At 41.8% G+C, this 18,838-nt stretch overlaps 1 protein-coding gene across 4 annotated transcripts in view; it reads left to right on the top strand.

Moving 5' to 3' along the window:
- kcnn1a (potassium intermediate/small conductance calcium-activated channel, subfamily N, member 1a) overlaps window positions 1-18,838 on the top strand; it is a 59,757-nt gene that overhangs the window by 24,867 nt on the left and 16,052 nt on the right. For 2 of the 4 annotated variants that reach the window (XM_030402533.1, XM_030402531.1), the window contains exons 2-5: window positions 2,841-3,314; window positions 6,660-6,755; window positions 7,693-8,111; window positions 10,312-10,320. In XM_030402533.1, the coding sequence (XP_030258393.1) occupies window positions 2,841-3,314; window positions 6,660-6,755; window positions 7,693-8,111; window positions 10,312-10,320 (998 nt within the window). The remainder of the gene's footprint in view (window positions 1-2,840; window positions 3,315-6,659; window positions 6,756-7,692; window positions 8,112-10,311; window positions 10,321-18,838) is intronic. The other 2 variants (XM_030402534.1, XM_030402532.1) reach the window with 1 other exon arrangement.

Here is an 18,838-nt window from a genome sequence, read left to right as displayed (position 1 = left end):
ATGGGATAAACTGTAAAACATATACTCGTGTCCTGTCAATGCACAAAACAATCTCAGCAGCGTTTATCTACAAACACGCACAACCTTCTTTTGAAATAGTTGTCGTGGATTTTTTTTTTCCTCAGATTTTATAGTCCAACACCCGTATTTGCATATCAAGCATCTCAGAACCACTCTGAAAGTTTGACTGGAGCCAAAATCACTCCGAGCAGGACTTCAGAGTTATTTACTCCCCTCACAAAAGCAGGAAACTCTCTCTTGTTGATGAATGACATCATGTTGTGACATTCAAAACCAAAGGAATCATGATGTTTTGGAGTTGCTCAGTACATTCAAAGGAGTGACAGGCTGGTGTGCTGTAGAGGGTGATAAAAGAAGAAAAGCAAGCTATTTATGCACCGGGAAAGACTAAAAATATTTTCTAACAAGTATTGAAATAGGCTAATAAAAATACCTTTACAGTCAGAGTGCAAACATGAGTTGAATTCAATCTGGCGACTTTGTATCTTAGTCAGTACAGCATTGTTTAAATTATTTTTTGACTCACAGTCTGTACTTTGGTGATATTTCTGGTTTTGTTGTCATATTTGTGAGTTAAGAAAATCCAAGGAGCATCAAGTTTGTTGTCGTTTTGTGCAAGGGAAATAATTAACGGGCCAGTACACCAATTTGCCACATTTAGGTGTGTTTACAGATCATGAGGAGGTATACTGTGTGTGTTTAAAAAAAAAGTAGTATAAATCCCTTTGTGGCTCCTGAGGAAGCTGCATGGAGTGTGATAAACAGCCCCCACTGATGACACTTAGATGCATTGTGGGTAATGTATTTTTTGAAAAGGAACAAGAATGTGTAGAGGACAAAAAGTCTGATAGGGTAATAGGAGTGTAATGCTAGACCTGTGGACTGCTTTTCAAAACCTGGTCACTACATTACCCACAATGCAGCGTAGTCACTGAGTGACATCACTGGAGGCAATTTATCTGATTACATGCAGCTTCCTCTGGAGCCACATACATACAGCTTTATACAACTTTTTTCACATATGCAGCAGTGCTCCCCAAGACCTGTTAACACAACTTAATGTGGAAAATTGGTGGAGTTACCCTTTAAATGTATGTAGGTATAGGTTAGTCCTTGTTGCTGCATTACCTTGCCAAAAAGTTTTAAATTGCCAGAATCCCCCTTTTGCAAAAACAAAACTTTTAATCCACTCAGCATCTTTAAGGAACTCGCTGTGATTTGATTTGTTTGCAAAATTCAGCTCCCTGCTCTGTATTTATCCTTGAGAAAAGATCAGCATCTCGATCACTACTGCCATATCAGCATCTATTTTTACAGCCTTTCCTGTCATTCAACCTGAAAGTTCACTCACTGCACAGTCTTCAAAAGTGTATAAAGGTCCTAATGGCACAGATTAAAAAGCAATTTAATACAGAAAAGGGGATTAGAAACACTATGGGCTGCACTAATCCTTAACCTTTAGTCCTGTTCTCATGGAGCCACAATATGCGCAAGACGATAGCATCACAGGACCCGAGTTAGTAAATTTCCATTAGGGCCGCCCTTCTTTATTCCCACCAGCACATTTAAAGGCATTAGGCATGCTTTGTCAAGGCTAATAAAAAGGGCCAGCAGTGCTATCACACACCCCCGACTTGTTTCGGAAAAAGCACTGTTCCATGTGAAGTTTTCATAAGCCATTATGATAATCTGCCCGAGTCTCTGAAGGGCAGGGGATAGACAGGCAGATAGATGCTTCTGGGGTGACTGCTCTACAGACTCTGCATGGATAGAACATTTTCTGTCTGTGTAACCAGGACAGAAACTCACTCCTATCTGCCAAGGAGAGCAGAAATGATAGACGACGAGGAGAGACGAGTCGGCACAGCGTCGGGTCGGAAAAGAAAAATAGGAACATTATGTGCAGGTGATAAAGAGGCAAAACAAGTTGAGAAATAGTTGAATGTATTCTTTCCTATCTCGTTCAAATTCGGAATTATGTACACGCTGCATCACTGTGGTTTTGAACTTGCCCCTAAGTTGCCCTCACCTCAACAGACACTTTTTACAGTACACTTTGTCCTTTCACTTTCAAAAGAAATGTTTGTTTTTTTCTTCATCTCCTCTTAAAGCAGTGGGATTCACTCACACACGCCTGATTTGAGAAGGTGCACATTTCCTCTTTTCTGTTTCCTTTTGGGCAGCCCGCTTCTAATCTCTGCAGGGGGAGAGTGTTTCTCTGAAACAGGGTCACACTGCGCATCAATCATTTATATCTAAATTTGTGCAGTGCAAAGATTCAATTTTCTGCACTTTGTAGGGTCTTCTGTTGGTTATATGGTTTTATTTATACATCAAGGTCCATTCATTATTTATTTGTTTTTGAGGCATCAAATGTTGATGCCGTTTTCTTGGTGGAAGAGCGTGGATGGATGAAACGTACCGTCAAATAAAGGGAGTTTTTCGAACCTTAAACTTGTGATTATCATGTTGGTTCATGTTTCCTCATGCAGCCTTAGACTGTTCCTCAGTCGCCAGCTCTCAGTATATGTTTGTCAGGGCAGAAGACCTTTGAAACAAAAACTGTTGATATTGTGGTTCACGCTGTATGTTTGGCCACATGTCCTGCTGAGCACTAAATCTGTCTGCTTTTATAACCAAAAACTGTTTTGCAAGATCCTTCCCTCTCTCTGGCCTCTCCACAGCCACAGCGATGTAACTCCCACATCAATGCTCTATTTAAAGTCCAAACCTGTGTGTGTCTCTTCAACCCACTGTCAGTTTTTACACCCGTTTTGTTGTGATAGTATTGTATTCACCGCTCTTCTTCCTGTCCACAGGCCACTACTGAGCAGAAGAAGCTGAGCCATGCTGGATCCAAGCCCTCCCTCTCCGAGAGCAGCGGCCGACTCCCTCAGATAGCCATGAACACCTGCAAGTACAATGGCGGAGTGGTGAGACCACTAGTGGGCAGCCTGGCGTCCTCGTCGCGCCGCAACCTCGCGGAGCTCGACTCGGAGACGCAGCCCTTGCAGACGCTGCACAGCTCTGGCCTGGAGGTGGTGGTGTCGAAGGGCAACGGCGGCGAAGACCCCAGCAAGGCGTCCAACGAGAGCTTGGTCAGGGAGGGCAGCGGGCATGGTGGAGGCAGGGCGCCGCAGAAGAAGAACAGGGACATTGGCTACAAGCTCGGCCACCGGAGGGCGCTGTTTGAGAAGCGGAAGCGGCTCAGCGACTACGCACTCATCTTCGGGATGTTTGGGATTGTTGTCATGGTGACAGAGACGGAGCTGTCATGGGGGGTTTACACTAAGGTAGGTTGTGCATGTGTGTGATGCATGAGTGGGAGCTTTGTGTGTTGTTGTTGCTTTTGTTAAGTTTTGATTTGTGTGGGGCTGGCAGCTGTCAGATTTATGAAGAGTGATTATTAGCACAGACACTGACATACTTTATCTAACAAAGGTGATGGGAATATTGCACAAATACAAATCAAAAGGAGTGTCATGTGATCTGTACTATGACTAACAGCCTATTGATTGGACAACAACTCAGAATTTGCCTTTTTTATTCAGTCATGTCTTGACTATTGGTCTGCTTTTGTTACTGGTTGTTTTTATTTGATATCCATTTTTCATTGTTGGCATCAGATCAGAGTAGAGCCAAAGGGCTGGTTTGGATACAGGTGCCATTGTGCCTGTCTGTCTGTCAGTCCCTGTGAAGACAGCATCTAAAATCACAGCGTCACAGCAGGGGAGGGAGATGGGGAGAAGGATAGTGGAGGAAGGGATACGTACATAGAGATCTAGACAGAGAGAGGGAGAGAGATAAAGACAAGTAGAGATGAAGAGAGAGGTCAACAAGAATAAAAGATGGGAATGACATTCCACGTGTTTTAAGCAGCATATTTTACTTTAGCAGATCAGAGTGGACACGACCCAGAATGCTTTAGGAACAAGTAGGACTCTTGAGCAAAGACGCCTGTTTCCAGGGTCATGGTGACCAGGTGACCACCCCTTGACCAGTTACTGTTCCTCCGTATCAGTTCTGCTGTGTCAGGGTATTTTGAGAATAATATCGTTCACTCAGTTCACTTCCAGCAGCCTCTAACACCATATTTACTGGGCTGTTTACCTGAGAGCTGACATTGCAGTGCACTGCAGTATATAATAGGTCACGGTGCCTTTCATCTCTGGAAATAAGACAGTCTCCTCAACAATACAATCAGTATGTGAGTAAAAACTGAACACTACCTTGTAGGTAGTTGTGCACATATAAGGCCATTAACTACAAGGTACTACAAAGTGTGTATGAATCATTATGGATCATTCAACTTGTTGGAAATATAAGTCATTTACTATGTTCACTGGCTGGTTGCTAACTTTACGCCTGTGCCATTTGGTGATGGTTGTGTACGGTGGGTTTCTCAGAACTTTTCACTGAAAACAGCCAGGCAACCTGTTGTTGCTAGAAACTGTGTTTATAAAAAGGAAGGACTGAACCAAACAAAAAGTTGCAGGCTGTAAAAACAAGAGTTAAAGGGTGCTTAAATGCACAATTAAGTGATTCTCTGATGGTTCATCACTGCAAATGACCCTTCTCACTTGTACAAATCAAAACTAGACATTTTTCTTTCATTCTCTACTTTTCAGGCAGCCATTGGTTTCCAAATTTTTCACCATGCCATAAAATGGATATGCAGAGTCCTGACACTTGCATGTTATAAGTAATCTTTCAAGGATGTTCAAAAGAATGAGATCTAACAGCAACTGGGACTTGTTTCATAAGACAGAGCTAGTCGATACTATATCAGTGGGTGGTGGTAATAATTCTCTTCTGTTTGCAAACCACCAAAGAAAAAGAGTGTGTCATTGTCTTTTCACACATCGTTGCTTGTGGGGAAAGAGGCTTCCAGCGCTTCCTTTTTTGATTGTATAATGTCCTTTAAGGACAAAGTTATTGTCACATGGTGATGTAGCTGTGAGAACAGGCTATATTTAAAGCGCTGGTGCTTTCATGGAGGCTGGCATCAAAAGTTTGAGAGTCTCCTGCCAAAGTCTTTTAATTCATGATCTATAGGCTACTGACAAAAGTGTTGTATTGTATGTCAGCTGACTGGAACAAATCTCAAATATAGATAGGCATTAAAGCTTTTGGTACGCTTTGAAATCTCTTCAGCAATAATGTTGAGTACATTTGTAGCCAGTGGGCCGAGTTATTACAACCTGCCTTTGATTACACATAGGTAGATGTGAGTGTGTGTCTGTGCGATAAAGTAAGTCAGCGTGGTAATCTATAGGATGATTTATGGGGTTTTAAGTAAGTCAATAGGTTTGTCTGTGACTGTTATGGAGGTAAGGTTCAGTCCATTCATCAAGCTGACCTCAGCTGAAATGGAAATGACCTCCCATCTCTGAGTGGTACGGCGCCCCTCCTCCTCCGTCAGACAGGTAGCATGTGCTGCCGATGGTCCATTTTCCATCTCACGTCACATCACGCAGCAGACACGAGAGGCTCAGCCAAGGTTTTCTGAGCCCTGAAGGAGGGAAACACGTTAAAAAGCAGTGAGCACTGGGACTAAAATATCCTTGAACCTCTGGCAGGTGGATTAATTGGTTTACTCAATGTTATTTCAGCAGGGACTTCTCAAAACAATTTCAGACATTAGAATGTCTTGAGAACATGTCGCCGACCTGAGGGGCAAAGCAATCTAGTTGATAGCTAAAAATACATTCTGTAATATGGACCACCGAAGGACAGTAATATTGAGCAGCTCTCACTGTCACCACACTGACAATTATGAACAATATTTCCACTTGTTGTTTTTGTCATTTGTTGTCGGTGTCGTTATGATAATAACAACCAGAGGATCATTAGCCTGCTGCAGAGCAGCATTTTTACACCATGGCTGTTAAATTGATTTATCAAATGGCACTTTACCAGCATAGAGGGGGGACTTGAGTAGTACAGGTTCTCATTTCCTAGATCTACGGTCGCCCTGTACACACACACACACACACACACACACTGCAGCGCTAGCACCCAGCTGGCGTATTTATCACCAGTGACGCTCACGGTGTTGGCCCCCCTGCTAATGCTAGCCTTGCCTTTCCTGCACCTACCATTAAATGGAAAGTCCCCCTGTTAGTGCTGGGCTTTGATTAATTGGTAGTTTAGATGGTGGCTAACAGCATCCATAGATAATATCAGGCTGCACCTACACCTGCAGCTGCATTGTTTAGCAACATCCTGGCGGCGCCGTTTGTGTGCAAAAACCCATTATCTGGTCTCAGTCAGACTTTTAAGCTAATAAGTACTGTGTGCGCATGTGTGTGTGTTGCTATATATAGCTCTGTGGGCATATGCTTGTGTGTATGCACGTGTTTACATACATACGGGGATACTTATAGTTTCCATGAGTTCTAGCAGTTTTTCCAGCTACCTCGTTTTACCTTGTTGCTAAGCAGCTTCTTACAACTCAGAAGTCATTGACTATTGAGGCTAAATGTAGAAACTGAAATGATATAAAATGCACGTTTAGTTTATCTGGTTGTTCCTATGTATACTGTCAGATTGTATACTGTAATGCAAATGTAATAATTGTGTTAAATTAACATGGCTGTCTCTGATATATTTTTACTTGTCTTTTTCTCTCATCACAGGAATCTTCATATTCATTTGCACTGAAATGCCTTATCAGCCTTTCCACTGTTATATTGCTTGGTCTTATAATAATGTACCATGCCCGGGAAATCCAGGTGAGTCTGTCACAGACATGTGTTTTTAATTTAATTCAACAGATTTTAGTATCAGTGTTGTGACGATCCAATAATACAAATGGTATAATAATGTTAACACATAATACACACGTATAACTCTGTTTGTTAAGTGGTCATTGTCCAAAAGTATCATCCAAAAACAAAATGCATGATTGCATTTCTGATATCACGAGTTTCTCTTTCCAACATTATTTTGCATCTCAGTCATTTTTTCTTGTTCTGCTTGAAGAAATTTAAGAAATGTAAATCAGAAGAGAGAGAGCTACATTGACTGATTTCTTTTATGCTGAAATAAATTGTATTTTCATGACTGAATAAACTAAATCACCTTAAAGGATGACACAGTTTCACTTTGTTTATATGTGGCGGACCCTGCCATCTCTCTAGCTTCAAACAGTGTTCTGGGGACTCTATTTTCCTATGAGAGCAGTTTGTTTGTTCAGCTATGGAAAAATATTTCTTTTGTTGAGTTTATAGTATTTACTCCTTAAATGAGTAAATATTTATTGTGAATATTAAAATTATTCTCCAACCCTGCATAGTGCCCCTTCAAACTTACATTGAAGTATATTACTTAAGTATATTGTTTATTGGTTTTGCACCAATTGAATTAAATCAAAGTGAATACATCCTGGATGTCCTGGATGCCACTTTCATGACCACAACTTTAAATCAAATGAAAACATTTTTAGATATCCTCTGTGTCAGTTCATACACATTTTACTCTAATTCTGCGTGACGTTTTTCAGATCTTTCGGTGGGCTTGATGTGAATAATATGTTTACGGCCTATTTTGTTTGTAGGGAGGTTGAAGATGATGGAAAAATAGAGAAAATGCTGACAAAGCAACACCAAACTAAAGAAGTAGAAGAAAATCCTAAAACAAGATCTCACTGTCTGTTTTGTTTTTCTCCAGCTGTTTATGGTCGACAATGGTGCGGACGATTGGAGGATAGCCATGACGTATGAGCGAATCTTCTTCATCGTGCTGGAGCTGCTGGTGTGTGCCATCCATCCCATCCCGGGCCAGTATGTATTCACCTGGACGGCGCGGCTGGCCTTTACCTACACGCCGTCGGTGGCCGATGCCGACGTGGACATCATCCTCTCCATCCCCATGTTCCTGAGACTCTACCTGATAGGCAGGGTCATGTTGCTCCACAGCAAGCTGTTCACGGACGCTTCCTCTCGCAGCATCGGCGCCCTCAACAAGATCAACTTCAACACACGCTTTGTCATGAAGACCCTCATGACCATCTGTCCAGGAACTGTTCTGCTGGTGTTCAGTATATCCTCCTGGATCATTGCTGCATGGACTGTGCGCGTCTGTGAGAGGTAAACACAGGGTTGTGAATTGTGGATGTTGCTGGGGGACAAATAAAAAAAACAAAATGGCTGCTGCACAATCACCCGTTGTGGATTACACCTCTCTTCCCTCACTCTCTTCGTCTCTGTTGCGTTCCAAGCTTCTCTGTGTTAGCTTGGTTGTAGTCGCTAAGGATCCGCAGGATCATCAGTATAGGTTACATATAAATACTGTACACATGTGTCGAGGATAGTATACTCCGATACGCCCACGTAGTACTCCACTGCCTGAGTGTTTAAAAACACCCTGATATACGTTTCATTAGCTCAGCAATCGCTCCACGACTCCCCACTCCTTGTTTTTATTGCTATTTTAGATGGCTTGTCCATAATTCATGAGTGTCTAATTGTTTGTTTGCTGAATGGTTTGTTTTGGTAATGCAGAGCAGCCCCCAGGATCCCCTAACCCGTTTTCTCCCCAAAACTGCGCATCGGGCTTCATCTCAAGGGGGCAGCAACGATTCTCACTGAAAATGAAAGAGGCAGGGAGGATTGAAAAGCCTTTTCTTTTTTTTTTTTCTTTCTCGTTTTGCATTTGCATAGGGAAATGAGACGCTAATGCCAGCTTTGATGTTTCAAAGTCATTTTTGCGTAGTTGGAGTGGAAGGGGGGACTTGAGTAGGCTGGGTGGGAGAGTTCTTGTCAGACGCGATTTGATGCTGCACATGTGCTGCGCTGTAGAAGTCACGATTCAGCTCAGAAGAAGGCCCTGATTACAGATGCTCAGTGTCCTCCTGCAGCTCACCTCGCCTGCTTTTACTGTGTACCTCCCCTCCCCTCCCTTTACCTCTCCTCTTAACTACCCACCCGTGTTAACGCCTGTCACTAACCTCCCCACTCCCGCACGCCCAACCCTGGATCCTCTGGGACCTTCAGCACCTCCAGCTGCTTGTTGGGGGGGTTTAAACCTCACAGATCGAACCAGCAATGAACCCTTTGACACCAGCTCCTCTGGAACACATTGAGGTGTAACTGGTGTCACTTCAACCCAGTGTGGGCACATGTTCAAATCAACACTATCCACTTTGTTTACAATTTGTAATGCCACCATACACTACACACTCTATTTGGGGGATTTCATGGCTTGTTTGCAGCCTTAAAGATGTAAAGTATTTGGCTTTTCTTAATCAAACAAGAAGATCGATACCACTCTGCTGTTGTTATGGTTAATATGTAGCTTGAACCAGCAGCCAGGCTTAGCTTAGCCCAAAGTCATGAAACAGAGGGAAACCGGTTACCAGGTAACCAGCTGAAGCTCCAGAAAGATACTGGTTTCAGCCCAGAAGTAGACAAGCACATAACCCCGTGTTAAACAGTTAAAAGGTGCAAAACGTAAGGATTTTGGTTTAAACATTATGAAAATAACTACAATTATCAACATAATGTGACGAAATCGCAGTCATGATGTTGCGTGAAAGACGTCTTTGTATTACGATGCAGAAATACAGCGACTGGACTTAGCATGCCAACCAATTAGCCAAACAACACAGACACGTTCCAAGCATCGGGTCCGGGCAGAGTCAGCAAATGCGCTAACCGGACAGTGAATTGAGCTTAATTGAGGAATTACACAAAATGCTTATAACATAATGTTACTTTACAAAAATATATTATGATATGTGAGCGTCGAGGGAGTTTCTTACCTTTGGATGGAGCCAACTCAGTGCTAAGCTAAGCCAACTAGCTCCTGGTTTCAGCCACAATACAGACATGCGATTGGTATCAATCTTCTCTTCTGAGTTGCTGCGAGAAAGCAAATAAGTGGATTTCCCAAAATGTTGAACATTTCCTCCAACATTTCTTTAAACTGAAGATCTTACAGCATCCCTGTAAAGCAGGATCCATAAAATGATACAAGAAAAAACTTGAATAATGGACATCCTTCACGTCACACCCCTGATCCTACAGTTAAAGAGTAGATGAGATGAAAATCTCTAACAGATCCTTGGTTTTTTCACACAGATATTCTGTGACACACACACTTCCCATGAGCAGTGCATGCTGACAGCCCTTTGGTTTCAGTTTAAGAAAAACATGTGTGTTCAGATGGGGTGGAGTTTTGTGTATGGATGTGTGCGGGCATGCACATATAGGTGTGCGTGTGTGCATGTGCGTGTGTTTCTATAATGTTTTGCTGTACTTTCTATTTCCCCACTATGCTGCTCCATAGGGATACCATGTGAGTCCTCGTTCTCTAGCCGTGGAAACAAAACAACTTATCATTTTTGCACCGAGCTGGCGCCACTGCTGCCCTGAGTGGGGTTGGAGGGTGGGGTGGTAGTGGGGTTGAACGGGCAGCCCCTCTAAAACAATTGACCGATGATCCTTTCCAAACTCAGTGTGGCAAAGGAGGATTAGGGAGGCCCTTTAGTTGGCATGTAAGTGGCACCATCCATCTGCTAAGAAAACAGGCTGTTAGTGGCTTTAGGAGCACAGCAGAGAGCAACGGTGTGAGCAGCACTTTGAAGCAAGCGTCTCTTTGCTAACTATTGTGTGCTAGGCCAGTAGGGGCTGGAGGAGAAGGAGGAGGTGGAGGAGGTGGAAGAGGAGGAAATTTGTGCTAAAATGGAGCAGCTCCTTCAAGTCACCTTCACGAATCTGCCAGAGGGCAATTTGTCTTTCCTCATTTTTTTTCTCTCCCTCTCCTTATGCAATTGTTATAGATCCATATTGCACAAAAAGTCTTTTTAGCAGCAACTCCAAAGATTTGTCGAGGAGCAAAAGCCTCTCCGTTCTTTGTGTTCACACATTACCATCCCATTATGTGTCTCCCTTCACGAAATTAATTGAACAGTGTTGTAATGGTTTTCCACAGACTTTTGTTGCTTCTGCCCCAAAGATTTTTTGCTCTCAAGGTGAAGACAGTTTGTCTCCTGCAGCCAAAAAGAAGGAAGCGAGTGCGCGAGGCGAGGTCAAAAGCATTTTGTGCACTTCTGGGGTGTGTCTCACAATCTAGCACAGCATGGTTTTGATATATATATATATATATATATGACCAGTGTAGTTCAAAGATAAGCAGGTAAATGAGGGCATTGCTTTCCATTGTTGCGCAACACATTGTTCTTAAACTGAGACACTGTGGACGGAGGAGTGTGATCTGCGCTGAATGTAGTGTCTCCAGTTTTTTTTTTGTTTACACCTGTGAACTGAATGTCCTCATCCCCCCCCCCCTCGCCCCCTCCTCTGGTAAACATCGAAACAGCATGCGAGTTTTCATGTTTACTTACCGATCCCATCATTTCAAGTAAATACATATATATATATAAAAAAAAAAGTGGAAAAAAAGAGGCGCTTGTTTCCCAAAGTGCTGTGTGTGACTTCCTCTGTTTAAAATGCGCCGTTACACTGTCACATTGACCGCGCTCCTGAGCCAATCAAGGGCAGTACGGTGTGAGATTGGACGAGCACGGAGTCTACCTGGAAAATGCCTAGGTGGGGGGACTGAAAGACGCACAACCCAGCGGGACAGAGAGGGATGGAGGGGTGAATGGAGGGTTGAGTTGGGAAGAATGCTAATGTTACATTGGATGGATTTAATGCTGGTCACTGGCCCCCGTCTTTTCTTGATACAGTCCATCTTCAGAGCTAACCTAGCTCAACTAAGCTCCTTAACTAAGCTCTTTTGGCTTCTCCCTCACTACCATAAGGCTCCCTCCCTCTCTCTCTCTTACTCCTGACTGATCCTTTGCAGATCTCCTACTGTACCCATCTAACGTGGCATGCTTTGCGGTTTTCCCTCATCTCTCCCCACTACTGATTCCCTGTCCCAGTGCCTCCCCTTATCCATACCAAGCAGGCCTAATCTCTCAGTTACACACTCGCATGCATGCCTTGCCTGCCTCCCTCCCTGGTTTCTCGCTCCTTTTTCCCCTCTAACTGTTATCTAATGCTCTTCCTCTCCTGTTCTCTAACTCTGTTATCTGAAACAAAATGCTCTATTTCTAGGTGATGTGAGTGAGACCGCTGTTTCTCACCTCGCTTTCTCCGGCGAGGACCCGTAGGCTACATGAGAAAAAAAAAAAAAAGTCAAGCTCTCAGAAAGTTTAGCTGACTTTCCCTCAGAGCGCAGCGCCGGATTATCAGGCTTGAGTTACTAGTCAGCTACACCTCCACCTCCACCCCGAGGTCTGACAACCAGATTGTGTCATCGGTTAGCCACAAGATACAAACAGCGCTGGCCAAGAACAGGCTGTCCGAGTGTCTAACCAGAGAAAGGCACACCGCTGCAACTTGAACTTTCTCACGCCAGCCACAGGTTTACATGAAATATTCAGGTGGATTTTACACATTTACAGTTTGCAGGCTATGAGTGCAACCACACGGCTCCATCGCTGACACACATTTAACAATGTGAGGCAACAACAAAATATGCCTCATTATTCTCCTCACGGAACAGATGATGGTAACTTTGAAATGAATCTATATTTTCAAAGCATTTCAGTCCTCAAACAATGGCATAATTCTGCCAGAAGTCATAGAACAAATGGACGCTGATCCAGTGTGGGATCAACAGTGATTTAGGGTTCTATATAGTTCACTATACATTTTCAATCTAAGAGTTAAAGACACCTTTTCCTTAAACCGAATCATTCACAACATTATCTTTAAAATGAGCATCTCTTCCACAAAGACTGATGGTTTTTATGCAAAGACTTGCAACCTCAAGGACAGGCGGATTCTCTATGCTTTGATGACTTGATCTGATAATTTGTTTTTAAGCTATGCATGCTCTGTGGCCATAGTATTGATTGCAGCCTATGGCAAAGTCATATACAAAGCCTGCCAAGGATATTTCCATAAGAAAGAATGAGGAAGTTATAATGAGCCAAGATATGATCTGCACTGGAGATCAGGAGCTGAACCCACTGCTCACAGACAGTTAGAAGTAGCTTAAAGGAGAAGGTTCCTTCAGATGCTACTCGCCCTTAAACACACAACACCACATCCAGTTTCAGGCACAGTTGATTTTTCTTTCTGTGGGTTTGTTCTGTCCATTGTCGGCAAAATTGCTGCTGCAAGCTGCAGTATTTCCTACAAGTTTGAGAGAGTCACTGTAGCTCGTCTGAACTAGTGAACTAGACTGATTTTTGGAGTCACTGAGCTCTTATCCATGTCTCACTGCAGAATGGACTTAATGCTGAGTCATGTGCTCTCTGGGTTTCTTTTCATGTGAGATTTGAGCCATGACGGAGAGAAAAACATGTTTACTTGAGTAGGCGCATATAACCAATCAAAAATAGCAAAACCACAAGTAGCTCTGAGCTGTTAAACTGCAGAAGTATTTGTGAGCACTGCATCCCCTCATGCCTGGTGAAGTGCAGCCGCTTATCTCAAGTAAAATCTATTATCTATGAATTATCTATTTATTAGGGCTGCAAAAATGCCCCAAACAGACGGAGTTTTAAACGAAAAGGGATCCAAATGCAAGACAGGAGGAGGCAGGCAGGTAAAAGAACAAAAGGCGAGCATTATTAACAAATCTGATATCCAATAAACAAAATTCAAAACGCAAGTTACAAAATTAAGTCAATAAAAAGCTGGCAATGAAGTGCATGAGTACAAAAAACTAAATAAGCACAAACCAAAGAAGCACTGGGAACACAGGCAGGAATACAGGAGAGACAGAGCTGCCAAAGGACAGCCAAACTTGCAAAGAGGGAGGGAATGACACAGACTTAAAAACACAAGAGAAGGAAAACTAACAAGACACAGGTGAAATTAATAGGGAAATCCAAAAAAGGCAGGGAAAATGACAAAGGAAGTGGAAAGCAAACCATGACACATGAGGAAAGAACCACAAAATACAACAGGAAACCACAAAACTAGAAAAAACCCAATCCATGACACTGACTGTAGTGTAGGTGAGGACTGCTTCAATCACGGCAGTACTTTCTGAGCCCAAGCTCAACTCAACCCAGAACAGAACATAGGCTCTCACAATTGAACAAAACAGTAACATTGCTGAGTAATTTAATCCTATCAAAGTTGTTCCATTGGCCTCTGGCGTTCACTTCTATGAGTAAATTCTGTTGATGATAAATTCACACCCCTACTCACATTATCTGTGACAGGGTCGGGTGAGAATACTTTGAAATAGTCAGTTATTGAAAACAAATTACATGGTAGTCTTTGTAACTAGTAAAGTAATCCATTGGATTCTAAAAAAACGTAACACAATCTGAATGCTTTCAAATAAACAAACAAAAAAAATCGGGTCTCATGAGAACATGTTTAGTTTAACATTGCCTTATTATATAGGTGCAATATGTAAGAATTTGACAGTTGTTGTATGAAACAAACAAGTGGCAGCAAATCACCAGAGTACCTGCTAACTGTAATAACTAGAGCTGCTGTTAGCTAGTTAGCTCAGTTAGCTGTGCAGCTAGTCCAGACTGGGAGCTCTGAGCATCAGGGGAATGTTGGTGTTTACACTGTTAGCACTGGACCACGGGACAAAGCTAGCTGGTTAGCATGCTAACTTCAGTAGCTATTTCTGTTTTGTAAGCTGCGGGATGAGTTTCTCTTAAAGATGTCCGCATGTCTCAGCACAAACCACAGGAGAACAAACTGCTGTAAAAATCACCAGTTATCATGGCAGAATCAACACCTTTAAACCTTTTTTTTTGCCCAGGCATAATGGGGGGCACCTGAACGTGGGTAGAGATTAGTGAAACAGTTGGCAATCTCACAGGTTCCAATAAGAAAGCGTTACCTAAAAGCCAAACCTGGTGTTGTGGGCAGAAGTGCAGGAGATTAGGTGGAGTGCTGAGTACGCTGGGAAGACTGGGAACATGAAAGAAAATGCTGAGGTGTACTTAGTTGGCAGTGGAGGTGGAGTGGTGGCGGTGCTTCAAAGCTCTCCGTGTCCCCTGAAGGTTAGATACCCACAGTTTGCAGCAGAGTAAACTTAAACACGACTAGGTATGTGATGAATTCCCTTGAGTGTATTATTTCTAGGAGTAAAGTACCTTTTTTTAAACATTACATGGGGAATGTTGTGATAATTTTTTCCCGCTCAAGCACAGGTTTGGTAACAGGCTCTGCAGGGACTGTGATGACAGAATTTACTGTTGAGTTTTGTGGAGGTGTCTTCAACCTAATTCAATGACACATCTGTAATAGGACACTCACTATCTGCCTAACCCCAGAGACATAACCACACTGCAGCACTGTAACATTAAGATTAAGGGATTTCTGATCAGAGCTTCCTGTCTGGTTGCCTTTGAGATTAAGAAGGACAGAAAAGGTCTGACTCTGTGCAAAAAAAAATTACTTAAGTGCTCAGCTTAAATATGAAAGTTTGCAAGGGGAGTACCACTAGACTGTGTCAAGGGTTTTACCTTAGCTGTCGTGTTTTGCGTCATTATTCGTGATGGAGTGACTTGCAGGAAATCTGACTAGTTAAACCAGTGTACTCTTTGGACGTTTTCATATAGCATCTTTAAAATGGATGAGATTTGCAAACACATACATTTTATCACTTTTGGCAACGAAGGCCTGAAGCCTGCCTCACTGCAAAGCCGGCCAGTCAGCAAACCCAAGCAGCTCTTTAGTTTTGGAATCCCAACTTGGCTGACAGCAATACATTATGTATAGTTTATTATTACAGCTCAATCATATCATATTGCCATGTGTGCAAAAAGTAATTTCAACAATTACAAAGTTGTTGTAACAAAGGCCCATTAAGTCTTATTTAATCAAAGGCTGATGTCTGGTTCTGCAGCACAGCAAGCCTCTTTGGTTTATATTTTATGTTAATTGGCTAAAGTACAATTCCAACACACCTTGTGGGAACGCTACTGCTCCATGTTTGACTATCGGATGAGGGGGTCACAGTGACATTGAGCCCCTTGACTGGTCGAGTGTGTTTAAGAATTCATTAGCCAGAATTAAACCCGGCACAGCGCCAAGAGATGCGGAAACTTTCTGTCCTTTGCATTCATGTTTGAACTGAAGTTTGAATGAGATGTCTCACCTAAAGATTTCTTACAGTTTGACTAGGTTTAAGTGTGCACATTGCAGGGAAACCAGGGAAAGAGTAAACATATATGTAACAATAGCGGGATTGTAAGATTGTGTAAGTTTGTCCAACTGGAGGGGTTTTCCTTTCCAAGCTAGCAACAGTTTTGTGTGACTTTTTAAAAAAGTGTCTCATTTGTATGTCTTACAACTAAATGCTTAAGTACTAAATGCTAACATCAGTATGCTAACAATCTCATATTTTTTCTCCAAGTACTTGTGTTTCTTTTCCAAGCAAGTTACAGTTTTGTGTACATTTACAAAAGCTGTCTTATTTCCTCCTACTAAATGCTTAACAAACTAATGCTAAAATTAGCATGCTTAACAAGTTCACAGGACAATGCTAGCATGCTGATGTTTAGCAGGTATAATTCTTGACCTGTTCACCATTTTAGTTTAGCCTGTTAGCATGCTTACATTTTCTAATTAGTGATAAACGGAATGTAAGGTTGAGGCTAATGAGAATTTTAGTTTTGTAGATATAAGTAGTAGAAGGCGATATGGAGGCAATGTCAGTGTTCATCTGATGATTAAAAATCAAGACATCAACAAAGGTATAATAGGTCAGACGCTGCAAGAGATAGGTATTGTAATTCCTTTACAATGTCAAACCATTTTAACAGTATAATGAAAATAACTTTCATCAACTTAGCTCAATGAACTAAGTTGGACTGTTGTTTATTTTCATTTAATGAAACTCAGAAAAACATTACATAATGCACATGCCACAAAAACAGTCCACTTGGTGCGAGCTGCTGCTGCTGCTGCTGCTGCTTGCTTGCTATGCATATTGGCTGCGCCGTAAAAACACTGTTAGCTTTGCAGTTTTTTAATTAGGTCATCATCACTTTGAGTTTAATCTGCTCATGTTTACTGCAACTATCACACTCCCCGAGGAGCATCCCAACATATTTGTCCCCAAGTAATCTCAGCCAACGCTCAAATTCATTTATATCAACAAGCTCGCACTTGTTGAAAAAATGTTTTAATTTGTTTTTGTTGATGTGAAACCAAAAATGCAGGAAGACGAGGGGAAGTGCTGTTGTAGTACGCAGGCGATATCTGCAGAATGTTAAGCAGTCACTTTTGAATATGGAGGAAGTTATTTGCTGCAGCTGCAGCTGCAGACCAGCGGAGGAAAGTAGAAACAGAGGCAGCGCTGTGGAAGTTTGATGTATAACTTTCAGTCTAGGATCAACTTTTGCATGTATTACTGCATATTAAAAGTCTTCCCGAACAGTTGTTACACAACAAAGTGTAGTTCTGAAACAAAAAGAAACATTTATTTGAAAGCTACTTTAAACAACGCTCTTATTTGATAGCACACTGAGCATCTTCATCCCCATAGTGAAGCAGCGTGTCATGGTGGTTTTAGAGATTTTATGTATGTGAAGTGATTCACTCCAATATAACAGCACTTGAACAAAAAACATTAAACAAGTAACTTCTGATAAAAATGTGATACTTTCTATAACAAATAATTTTGATAGAAGCTAGTGATTTTACGATTATCATAAATATCCAATTATTGCATGCACAAACACTTTAATTGTGTTTTTAACCTGGCAAATATTTTAGCCTTTGTAATCAAACATTTCAAATATTCCTGACCAATTTTGATTGTTTTTGTGTGTACGTATTCGTGTGTGTGTGTATGTGTTGTACTTGTCTTTGATATGTAGTGAGGACTGGATCTTTAATTGTCAAAATTAGGACATTTTGCAAAGTGAGGACTTAAAGTGCTGTTTGAATGCTAAAACTTGGATTTAAGCATTCAGTTAGAATTATGAATAGGTTAGGGTCAGGACAAGGTTTAGGCCCTTAGTTTTGTTGGGTAAGTGGGTAGAGAATTCATGACAGTAAAGCCCTTACAAGTATATGTGTGTGTGTGTGTGTGTGTGTGTGTGTGACTCTATCACATTTGGTCCATTGTTACTATCGTGTTTGTTCAGAGGTTGTGTTGTCATCTTTGGCAGCTGTATTTTTACTCGTCATGCTGTATGTATTATAGGCTCATCTGCACACAGTGACAGTGAGAAATATTAACAGACTGTGAATCATTAGTCGCACACATAAACAGAGAGTATTTTAATAATGGGCAGGGATGATAAGTTCATACATTAATGATAGGATATTTGGATTTTGTTACATATTACTATTGTTGACTTGTTTAGTTGCAGATTGAGCCATGGAGATGTTATTTGAATCATGCTGTACTCCCTCCTCTAACCCACCACGGAAGCAAAGTTTCAGAGCTCATTTGGATGTCAACGACAGTATTATTATATATACAGTATTGGATAAATAACTTTGAGATATTTGAGTTAAGTGATTTCAGGATAATGCTTTCTCTGCAGAGTGTCTGTCAGGGAGGATTTAACAGTGGGGGATAAAACTGTCCGCTCTAGACATGATATACCTCTTGTCCTGGAATAGGTTGAAAGTGGTGCCAGCTCTTCTCCATGCTATTCCAAAACTTGACACAGTATATTGAGAGCCTTAAAATGCTATTGATCAGCTCCCCACTCAGCTTCTGTCTCTCTTCCCCCGATTGCTGTCTTCTGCTCTTTTTCAGAATTATTGAAAAATATGTGCGCTGAAAATATATCGCCACATCCACCATTACAAAAACAGATAGTAAAACAGCAAACATTTTATTGCCCAAAAACAGATGGCTT

This window comes from Sparus aurata, chromosome 21 (genome assembly GCF_900880675.1).
Source record: "Sparus aurata chromosome 21, fSpaAur1.1, whole genome shotgun sequence".
Classification (NCBI taxonomy): Eukaryota; Metazoa; Chordata; class Actinopteri; order Spariformes; family Sparidae; genus Sparus; species Sparus aurata.
This window is presented reverse-complemented; position numbering and strand designations above follow the sequence as displayed.